The following is an 11525-nucleotide window of genomic DNA, read 5'->3' on the forward strand; positions in this document are numbered from 1 at the left end:
AACAGCGAGGTGCCTTTGTCGAAGTTGAGTGCATACCCGGAGTTTGAGTTCCACAGTGCGTTCTCCCTAAACAAAAAACCCCTTGCAGTAGCCACCATGTCCCTTCTCCTATGATTCCTATTAAAGCTAATGTCTGAAAACCAATCACACAGCAGTCACACAGACTGTGGGTCATCCATGGGCCCTTGATGGTGTAAATAAAGTTTCCCTCTTCCATGAGACCATTGCTGACAAGGTCACCACTCCCCACAGTGATGTGGGTGATCAATATTGAGATCTGCCATCTGAGGGAGGGGGCCCTGTGACATGTTATGAAGTCTGGAGTTTTCCTATGGCCAGCAGAACGACGTGCTGGTCTGGACTGGGAACAGCCAGGGGCATGGACAGAAACAATTCTGTGGGGTTCAAGGGTGAAGGTGGGGGGAAGATATCACAGAGAAAGGAGTTGGTAAGTCTCTTCTCACTCACTCTGCATTGCACTTTAGTTGCACTTACTGCTTTTGTTTTTACTTCACCAATGTTCTAACAAGTTAAGGGTATAGGATGTTAAGCAAGTTTCCTTAGTGTGTCTCCAAAACAGTCACTGGAAGGTCATTCTAGCCCACTTCATCCCATTACACATAAGACATATCACTCTGGAAAAGTTATCTGAGTATTCAGGACTCTCTGTTCTCTATTTGAGAGCCCTTTCATTCTGTTGCCCAGAGTGACAAAGTACTGATGATAAATCAGGACTTTGAATCCCCAACACTTACTTGGTTTAACAGAGAGTTTAGTGCCTTTTCCAAAGATGAGATTTCCTTGGCTTCCTCCATAATTCACACAGTCCTATGGGGCTTTACAATAATCAACAGGTGGGAAGGATGGAGGGGAAGGCTGAGCAAGTGAGATCACCTTCCCCTCTAGTGGAAGTCTCCCCACCTTGCAGCCTCTGTTTCCAGTTCCTTTGGAAGGTCAGGACAGTTCTCTAAAATTAACAGCTGGCTGTGCAGATAGATCTGAACTTGATCTTAAATCCCCTATTTTGTTCCTAGGACACTGGGTTCTGACAGAATGCTTGTGCCAGAGGCACAAGAGGACAATAGCAAGGTTGGGCAGAACCATCCCACCCAGCACAACATCGAGGTCCCAGGGGCTACTTTAGGGTCCAGGAGCACCATGCCACTTTCTCAGCCATATTTCTTTTTCTTTCTTTTTTTGAGATGTAGTCTCGCTCTGTCGCCAGGCTGGAGTGCAGTGGCACGATCTCGGCTCATGGCAACCTCCGCCTTCCGGGTTCAAGCGATTCTCCTGCCTCAGCCTCCTGAGTAGCTGGGACTACCGGTGCATGCCACCATGCCCAGCTAATTTTTTGTATTTTTAGTAGAGATGGGGTTTCACCATGTTGGCCAGGATGGTCTCCATCTCTTGACCTCATGATGTGCCCGCCTCGGCCTCCCAAAGTGCTGGGATTACAGGAGTGAACTACCGCAGCCGGCTTATATTTAGCATTTTTATATATCCAGAGCCAGTGAAGAAACCAATGAAATTTTCTACTTCTTCTTGACCTAATCCTTAAGATTGCCAGAATTCATCAACTAACAGACTTCCAACCAGCTCAGGGTCTCAGGCACAAAGAAACCAGGTACTTAGATCCTCTTGGGAGTGGCAGTGCCTTAACCCCACAGAAACTGCCCAGAATAGCACCATTGCTCACTCAGGCCAGCTTTTAAGATTGACCCATTCCCCCAACTTACTTGGTTTTACTGTCAGTCTGGTCCCTGCTCCAAAGCGCATGTCATTGTTATTGTCACAGTAATACATGCTCTAACAAAAACCTCCTGGGGAAAACTTGCAGCCACCTCCCAGCATGGCAGGGACAAGGGGGAGCAGCACTGACAAGTACCACACCACACACAGTTCCATTCTCCTTTTCCTACAGAAATGGGGTCATTTTGTCATGCTTCTAGACTGTAAATATGGGCACTTATCAGTGCACTGAGCACAGTTAATTGAGACCCCAAATTGGCACACTGGGACATAATCAGCTTTCAAACAGGTCTCCAAATGGTGCATAAACCAACACTGCAAACAAATTATGCCCAGGTATACTATTTGTCTTCAGGGACCACTTTGTATGAAGAACTGCCTGAGAACTTCTACAATTTGCATCTTACTCATGGGTCAAAATACTCAAACTACTCATCTATGTAATTTCATATAAATTATCATGTATTTGTTTCATAATTGCACATAATGAAACATGGCAGTGCTTTGGGGGAGAGGAGTTGGCATTTGTTTATGTTCTTAGAGGGTCAAGGTTTTGCTTTACTTCACCAATGTTCTAACAAGCTAAGGATATAGGATGTTAAGCAAGTTTCCTTAGTGTGTCTCCAAAACAGTCATTGGAAGGTCATTCTAGCCCACTTCATCCCATTACGCACAACACATATCACTCTGGAAAAGTTATCCGAGTATTCAGGACTCTCTGTTCTCTATTTGAGAGCCCTTTCATTTTGTTGCCCAGAGTGATATCATCAGAGACAAAGTCCTGATGATAAATTAATTCCCAAACCACTGTTCTAAAGGAAATACATAGGGTAATAAAGACTGAAGAAGCTTGGAGCAGAGAGGTTCTGTTTTCACAGGTGGAAAGGAAAGCCTCCGTAACAGGTATAAAAATAGCACAAGAACTGACTGAATGCAGGTATGTATCCTCAGTGAGATCACCTCCCACTGGAAGGAAGGAAGGACTACATCCAGCCAGGATATCCCCTCTGCAGTATCCCCTGTTTTAAAGGAACACACAGTTCAGTTACCTCACGGTTTCTGTTACCTACCGAGCGTGACTTGAAGTCTTGTTCCAGTTCCAAAGGTGAGTTTACTGGCAGTGCCAGTATTTACACTGTGAGATGCTTCATAACAGAAACCTGTTGCTTGACTTTCCATCTGGTGTTCACTCCCTCACTCAGAACTCTCCCCATGATCTCTCCCAGATGGGCAGCCTGAGTGAGCCCTCACAGATTCATTTCCCTTTCCCAAACTCCACCGTATTAATTCCTATGAGGGCAGCCGGGCTCTGGCCAGATACTCACTTGACTAACATTACCTGCTGGTTGCCCTCTTTGACCTCAGTTGGTCATGGGGTGCTGACTAGATGGTTAAGGCTAAGGAGTTGTCAAGTTCAACTCTGAAGACATTGAGAACTGAATTCTTTGTCCTTTCTGTTTCTGGGTTTTATCTTAATGAATCCCTCTTGTCATACTTGATGAGTGATGAGGCCGAGAAATCAAATGATTAATAACTGCTCTAATTTAAGGTCCCTAAGTCAGGCAGAGAAGAGGGTATAAAGACAGAAAAGGAGAAATGGCCAAATCTCTATCTACACAGCCATTTCCACATTTCCTATGAAAGCAATTTTCGTTGCAAAGGTGCTGCTGGCAAAGTGGCCTCCATTTGTTCATGACCCATCCTAAGCTCATATCTTTTGTCTGCTGGCATCCAGATTTTCCAGTGAGGGACTCATACTCAAACACAGTTGCCAAAGGGCAGATCTCAGGAGTCCTCCAAAGCACAAACTGCATCACCTCCTTGTCTACATGGCTCAAAACCTCCCATGTACGTAGGATAGTGCCAACAATGGTAGTGGCACCAGAAGCACATGAGCCAAGGTTTAGAAATGTCCCCATGAGGACTGCATTTTGAACCCCACCTCCCAGGCAAAAGCACTTACAGGGCTGGACGATTAGACGAGTCCCTTTGCCAAAGGTGAGTCCGTCAGTACCTCCTCCTGAATACACACTCTGGGCCAACCCTTTGCATAAACCCCTCTGCCAGAAAAACTCATGCCCTGAACCTCCCATAACCTCCACAGCTGCTCTGAAACCCACAGACACCAGGTACAGCTAATAGCCCTGGTCATTGCTACTGGTCACTTCTCCCTCTCCTCTGTTGCTGGCATAAAAGCTTGAAACACACATAACCAGAGTAAGGGCCCTGGAGATGATGACTGCAGTTTCTGGACACACTGCCAACCAACTGCATCACTGTTGGCTTCTTTATGAATGTGGACCTGGCCACAGGACCCTCATGTAGGACAGACAGGAAGAATGGAGGGCCCTTAGCCACAAATATTAAAAGGAGTATGAAAAGACACTATGGTTTGTTGATCTGGAATCCAAAGGAGGACAACTCAAATGTCAGGCTAGAACAAATAATAGGAAAAGGCATAAATATCTTACTTTCTGCTCAGACTTACTGGGCCTAACTGCTAAACGAGTCCCGGTCCCAAAAGTCAGCTTGTCTCTGCTGCTTTTCTTCTCACGGCTGTCAGCAGCTTTACAGAAACAGGGCAGGCACCTGTCACCAGTGTCTCCTCACCAACCTGTCTACCCAGGGTATTTCATGACACTGATCCCACAAATGCCCTACAAGGCCCAGCAGTGTGCAGCTTTTCTTACACATCTCTAAGTCACGGGCTCGGGATAAATCTCCAAGTTCGAAACTACAGATTGAGGTTCCATTTTGGAAGTCTAGACACCCAAAGAGCAAGCACTGTGGTCCACAGAGATGGTGACAATTTTTTTTTTCAAATTTAACTCAATTTTAAAACTGTGGGTCTCACCAGTGAATGGATGTGATTAACGCTCTCAAAGGCAACACATGGAAATTCTTAATGAATCACACTAATGAAATGCTTGTGTTGCACTTGGAATTTCACTTTTCCTTTCTTTAGAATCAAATACTTCCCAGCCAGAAAAAGTTTATTTAATATGCAATGAAACCCAGGTTGGGACTTGAGTGTGTTTTATACTCACAGGGCTTGACTCTCAGAATGGTTCCTGCGCCAAAGACCAGCTTGTTTCCATATTCCACACCGCGTCAAACTCCTCTACAAAAACAGTGGTTGAGCATGGGTGGTGTGTGGGGCGGGGCTAAGCTACTTGGTTCTGGAAACAGAGGACTGTTCCACTTTGCATTTAGGACCTGTTGATATTTGCCCAAGAAGCTGAAGACATTGTGATAATTGCAGGAACTTGTAAAAGTAAAAAGGCCAATTGTTTATTGGAATTTGGCTTCTGTCTGCTCTTTGCTGCTTGGACTAGGATAAATGCTACAACTCCCCCAAGGTTTGCTGTATCTTTTCTTTCTGGATTTTTCTAGTCTTCTAGCCAGAATTTTCTTTCATCTCATTAATTCTAATCAGAGCCCCTTGTTCCAAATAATTCCACTCTGCTGTGATGTCCTCCAGTTTCAAAACCCTTAGCAACTACCAACCACTAACAGCTTCTGGAAGCACAGCTTGGAAAACGAACTTGTTATAGCTGGCTTCCACATAAAGTTTTCAAATATTTGGGGCTGTGGTTTAGAGCCCGTCTGACTGTCCCTTGCTGGGTAAAGCATTCTTATGCTGAGTTGCTTTTAGTAGCAGTGGGATTTTCCCTGCGTGTGTTACGTTCTCACCTGGGGACAGTTCCCTGAACGATTGTGGCTACTATAGCACCTGTGGGAGGGAGCAGACTAACCGTCACTGGGTCCCTCCAGGTCCCATGGCTCAGCTCTGCTGCAGTCTCACTTTGTAAGTCTGGAGCTCTCTGAGTCCCCTGTCCTTAGATACAGAGTGAGGAGAGACCATTTTTCTATCTTATCCAGAAAGAAGAAAAAGACTTTGATGTTTAAAGGTGCTTTATCCAACCTAGCTGAGAGGTGCTTTGTAATGTGATTGTCACTATAAAAGTCTGACCTACCCAAATCCTCAATACTCATGCCTGTAATTTCTAATGCAGCAAAATAGAAAAAAGATTCTTCTAGGCAACTGAGTGGTTAAGACAGAAAGGTTCCATACTTCCAGTTCTCGCTCTTGCAAGCATGCTTTCCGTTCCATTTTGTGTGGTTGTCTTTGGTTACAAAGTGAACATACTCAAATTTTCCACAGCTTTTAATTGTAGGTGCAAAAGAATATATTTGCCCATGTTTCTCACATTCTTCTACCCCGTGTATATATATCCAGTATCTCTCTCTTTCTCTCTCTCTATCTCAGAAATAGTTGTTTTTAACAGTTAATTCCGTGCCTCACCCAAATTGTCATTAACTGTGTATATATATCCAGTGTCTCTCTCTATCATTATCTATCTCAGAAATAGTTGTTTTTTTTATTATTATACTTTAAGTTTTAGGGTACATATGCACATTGTGCAGGTTAGCTACGTATGTATACATGTGCCATGCTGGTGTGCTGCACCCACTAACTCGTCATCTAGCATTAGGTATATCGCCCGATGCTATCCCTCCCCCTTCCCCCCACCCCACAACAGTCCCCAGAGTGTGATATTCCCCTTCCTGTGTCCATGTGATCTCATTGTTCAATTCCCACCTATGAGTGAGAATATGCGGTGTCTGGTTTTTTGTTCTTGCGATAGTTTACTGAGAATGATGATTTCCAGTTTCATCCATGTCCCTACAAAGGACATGAACTCATCCTTTTTTATGGCTGCATAGAAATAGTTGTTTTTAACAGTTAATTCTGTGCCTCACCCAAATTGTCATTAATTAAATGCAGATGTGCTGCCACATAGATAAACTTCATTGGAAAAAAACAAAAAACCAAACCCAGAGATTTCCAAGTTTAAACTTTCCCCCTGAGATCAGTGCTTAGTTTTCTATTTAGATAATCCTGCCCCACCCAGAGCACTAGCTCTTAGCACCTTTCCCGATACCTTGCCATTTGCAGAGAGAGACACAACACTGAATTAGTTTTGTAAAATTATACTGCCTGACGTTCCGTCTGCCTGCCTCTCTGGGTCTCTGGGTTTGCTTGTCTCTTTGATATTCTATGTTTCTACCGTTTCTCCCAAACACTTGCCGTACTCAAAGCTAAAATTATCACACAAGATGAAAGTGAAGATGCAGTCATTCTGCCTGAATTCTCTTCACATGCCACATTAGCACTTGATGGCAGCAGCAAAAACAGAATTGTGAATCATATTTTCTAGTTTTGAATTAAATAGTCAGGACTGGAGTTCCCCCGGAAAACTCAGATATTTGGCTGCCACCTGTGTCTACCAGTTATGAACAAGGACAGATGAAAATTCTCTAAGCCTGCATGTCTACTATTACCCCCAGAATCTTATGCAGGCTGATTTCCTGACCAAGGATGAAGAACTTACTGGGTATGATGGTGAGTCTTGTTCCGGTCCCAAAGGTTAATTTCTCATTTCCAAAGTTAGATACACAGTGTTCTAAGTCATTGCAAAAACCATCATTCTAAACTCTCCAAACTCTACTGCAAGCCCCTGCCCCGTTTCTTGCAAATCTCCTTCCTGCAGTGCTTCCACAACATCAAAGGCACCAATGACCCTTTCCTACCATTTCCTGCTGGAACAGCTGAGAGAAACCAGAATGAAAGGCTGTAATTAGGAGAGGCTTGACATGTGCGATCTGTTTTGATTTTTCTGCCACATTTTTCTTCAGAGGGAAACAGAAATCCTCTTTCTCTCTCCAGGTGGTATCTATCAGTGCATCCCCCAGGTCTAAATACAAGAGCGATCGTGGATCCCCTGCCATCTTTCTCATCCTTTTATACCATCCCATGTTCGGTTTTCTGTAGAGTCACCTCATTTCCCATCTAGCCTCCTAGTCCCTCTCCTCTCAGTTGAGAATGTCCCTCCATTCTCTGCTCCTGAGGCTTGTGCCACAAAGGGCCTAGCTTCTCTGGTTGGCACAGATGTGGGGGTGAGCTAGAGAGGCCAGCTGTCACTGCAAGTGACATCGCCTGCCCCCCCACTTCAGGAATGTTCAAGGAACATTCTCTGGGTTTGGTTTTTTCTTTTTTTCCAATGAAGTTTATCAGTGTGGCAGCACATCCGCATTTAGTTAATGACAATTTGGGTGAGGCACAGAATCAACTGTTAAAAACAACTACTTCTGAGATAGATGATAGATAGATAGATACATAGATAGCTGGATAGATAGATAGTTCAAGGAATGAAATAAAGACCTGTCCAAGCATAAATCATTCTTGGGGTGGGAGGGGGGGCCTCTTTACTCTGGTCCAGATAAAGTTATACCTAGAAGCAGAGAAATAGAGTAGCAGACTTTGACAGCTCTTTCTGCAGTTTAAAGGGTTTGCTCAACACAATGGTGATGGAAAATTTTCTTTGACTTACTTGGAATGACTGTCAAACTTGTCCCTGTCCCAAAATAGAACTGGTTACCGGTGTTCCACTGTGATAGGAAGCTCAACAAAAACCAGGCAGAAGAGACAGCCAGAGGTTACACCTGGGGCCCCACCAAGCGGCAGACCAAAAGGCAGACTGGTAGGCAGGCAGGCATCTCCTTTCCCTGTGCAGGCACAGGAGCAAGGGTATTACCGGGAAGGAGCTCCAGGGCTTAGAGCAGCTGTGACCATGTGCAGCTGGAGGGACTGATTCCTCCTGAGAGGGGGTTAAAAGGAAGGCTAACGTGCATCTTGTGCTGCTTGCTGTCTAATTAAAGGTGTAGGTCCATTTGTTTTATGCTCGGGCATTTAAAAACTTCTTTTTCTTTTAAGACTTAATTTCTCTCCTGATGATCATATGATTCTGAAGTGGATTTTAATCAGGACTTCTTATTATATCTTTGGACTTTATTTCTTTGTGAAACTTATGGAACAATTCATCTTCTCTAGATTAACCCCGTATGAGGCTCTGATCACCTTCCTTCTTTCTGACCTGCCTCATTTCCCTAGCACCCCTATCATGCAATGTCCATTGCTTATTCCCCCACCCCTGTTTATCCCCAGTGTGCAGTGAGAACGTGCTGATAGACCACAGGTTGTTTTTCAAATTGCCACGTTCAAGTCCCATGTTATCTATGCTACCTTTTAAGGACTAAACCTATGTTTGCTATTCCACGACCTTTTTTTCTGATCAGAGTCAATGTATCTCGATTCTCTCAATTTTGTGTCCTCAACCACGATGCCATCTGCACAGTCATTTAAGCCCTAATGTATGAGACTGTTAGCCCCAGCGCACTCCACAGGCAGCACCCCAGGGAGACTTACTTGGAATGACTGATAAGCTTGTCCCTGGCCCAAACATCACCTTGTCGTAGGAGGTTTTCACACAGCCATCCAAACCTTTACAATAACTGACAGGTGACTCTTAAAGATTTTAGAGCCCAGTCTTGATGCCATTTCAAAAGGCATCTCAGGTACGATTCAGCATTACCTATAGGATCTGTGAGTTGGAGCCACAGTGAGGCTAGATTCTGTTGGGAATGGTAGGAAACTTGCTAGGATTATATGCAATACATACTTCTTCACCTTTGTGTCATTACAATTTCTCACATGCTGCTGGTTTTAAAAAGCATCATTGAACTCCCTGTCTCCTCCTCCCTTCTCTATTATTCCCCAATTCACACAACATCCCCATCTGCATCTCATTTCTGTCTCTAAGCCCTAGCTTGGTGACACCAGGTCCTCAGGCACCATTGATCTGCTTTCTCTGAGATAGCATATGCTCACCGGCTCACGTGATTAAAGAACTGGAAATGCCAGGCTCTCAGAGGCTGAGATCTGGGCTCCCAACTCCTTATCTCTGGTCAATATGTTGTTCTCATTTGTCTGCCTAATGAAGAGCTGAGCTTTCTAAGTGGATGCATTTTGCTGAAATGACAACTGCCAGAGAGATAACAACAAAGGCTGAGCTCTGAAGGCAGTTTTGACCTTTCAGATCCCTTTGGCATATTTCAGTCAATAGGATCCCTAGCTCAAATGTCAGTCTCTCAATGTTGGCTCCCACACTACTGGGCTTGGAGAAACTCAACAGAAAATGGGCAATATTGGTCCAACCTGCACCCTGCTCATTAGAACCAGACTTCACTTGGAGGCATCTCACACATTCAAGATGATCACAACAACTCAACATTCAGCCTTGTAGTGGCACTGGCATATTCCAAATCCACACCCACCTGGTATGGATTTATGCTGCCACTGAATGGAGCAGATACAGCTGGCAATGTCAGGTGGCCTCCTCCATACACACTGAGCTGGGACTGTGTTATCTGCCTGACCAACTATGCCTGCACAAGGGCAGCTACTCCAGAAATATAGGGACTTGACTCATCCCTTTGGCATAAGAGGACACTGCCCTTGATAGAGATCGTAGGAAAACAGAGTGTTCTGCAATAGCAGCTGGAGCGATCACACCCTTCTCTGACACCCACCTCACATCTCAGTCTTATCAAGCTGCAGTGAAAGACATATTCCTGCTTTTCAACTTTGTTTCCCTTTCTGTCTCTTATTCCTTTCATTTATCATTTCTGAGCGCCCACGGGGCTTCAGACTCTCTTCAATCCATCTCCATTTGATTCTCTTAGAATCCCTACAGTAAACAGCCAAAAGGCCTGAAACGGGGAAGGGAGCAAAAGTACATAAGGAACACTGTGAGTTTAGGTCTTTCCAGCTTGCTTGGCTTCACGGTTAGTCATGTCTCCTTTCCAAATATCAGCTTCTCATAGCTGTCACGCATCTCCCTGCTTCAGGGAGTTTTACAACGACTGACAGAAGGAACTTTATGAATCTTAAAAAACAGTCAAGTTTCTGTCTCTTCCCAGCGGGGTGCAGCGGCAAACACACCAAAGCCAAATCTTTCTATCTGCTCTAATTATCAGCCAGGATACAAGTCACCACAAGGAGAAAGGTATTAAGCCGTGTATCTGAAACTCTTTGGAATTAATTGTAATTCCTTGCCTGGTGGTTTCAGTGACAGGGAATGGACACAGTGGATGTTTATTTCTGTCTATCCTTTCTCTCCCCGCCTCTCTCTCTGTAGTTTTGCATCTATAGAAGCAAAAGGAGATGACAGACAGGAAACAGAGAGGGATTTGAAATAAGACCTCAGATTCCCATTCAGGTTTCATTTTTTCCCTCTCCACTTTCAGTTAAAACCCATTCTGAACCAAATACCACATACCTATTCAAACTCCGCTCTCAATTTTCCTCTTTATTGCGGATGATGCTGGTGGAAACGGCCTCGGCTATACCAAGAATAATTTAAGATTGAGGTAAGGAAGGACTTTCTGACAGGGAATGCTACTAAACATTAGAACAGGTTACTCAGGGGAGTCATTTGGAAAGGATGACCTCCCCCTCAAAAAAGTTAGGGCATCACCTCCAGAGAAGACACTGAAAGCAGGAAAGATTCTGACTTTCCAGGGTCAAGGTCAGCTGTACACGCAGCAGGGAGACAGACCTAACAACTCAGGGTCCAAAAGAAAATCTGTGAATATTGAGATTAAAGAAGAGAAAGGACCTCAGAGGTCACCACTTAACTTTAAGCAATATCTGGTTCTTTAAAACCTGACACTGGGGTGACATTCCAGAATTTCCAGTATACTGCTGTGTCTTGTTGCACTTACTTGGATGGACAGTCAAGATGGTCCCTTGTCCAAATGTCAGCTTTCCATAGCTAGTACCACCAGTATTAGCACCGCACTGGAGGCCTTTACAAGAACCCTAGGGGGACTTCTGAAGCTCGCAGACTTCCTCCTCTTTTTATTCTGGGGAG

The 11525-nt window shown here is 44.4% G+C and overlaps 1 protein-coding gene and 1 gene segment (V, D, J or C); both read right to left on the minus strand.

Annotated features, from left to right (window-relative positions):
- Window positions 1-11525, minus strand: part of LOC101135612 (T cell receptor alpha chain MC.7.G5) — a 548557-nt gene that overhangs the window by 54069 nt on the left and 482963 nt on the right. The gene's annotated exons all lie outside the window — the stretch shown is intronic.
- The window catches only part of LOC129526829 (T cell receptor alpha variable 41-like), a 179474-nt gene continuing 168057 nt past the window's right edge, over window positions 109-11525 (minus strand). Inside the window, 1 exon segment of the V gene segment in view lies at window positions 109-828. Within this exon segment, the coding sequence occupies window positions 631-828 (198 nt within the window).

This window comes from Gorilla gorilla, chromosome 15 (assembly GCF_029281585.2).
Source record: "Gorilla gorilla gorilla isolate KB3781 chromosome 15, NHGRI_mGorGor1-v2.1_pri, whole genome shotgun sequence".
In the NCBI taxonomy this organism is placed as follows: Eukaryota; Metazoa; Chordata; class Mammalia; order Primates; family Hominidae; genus Gorilla; species Gorilla gorilla.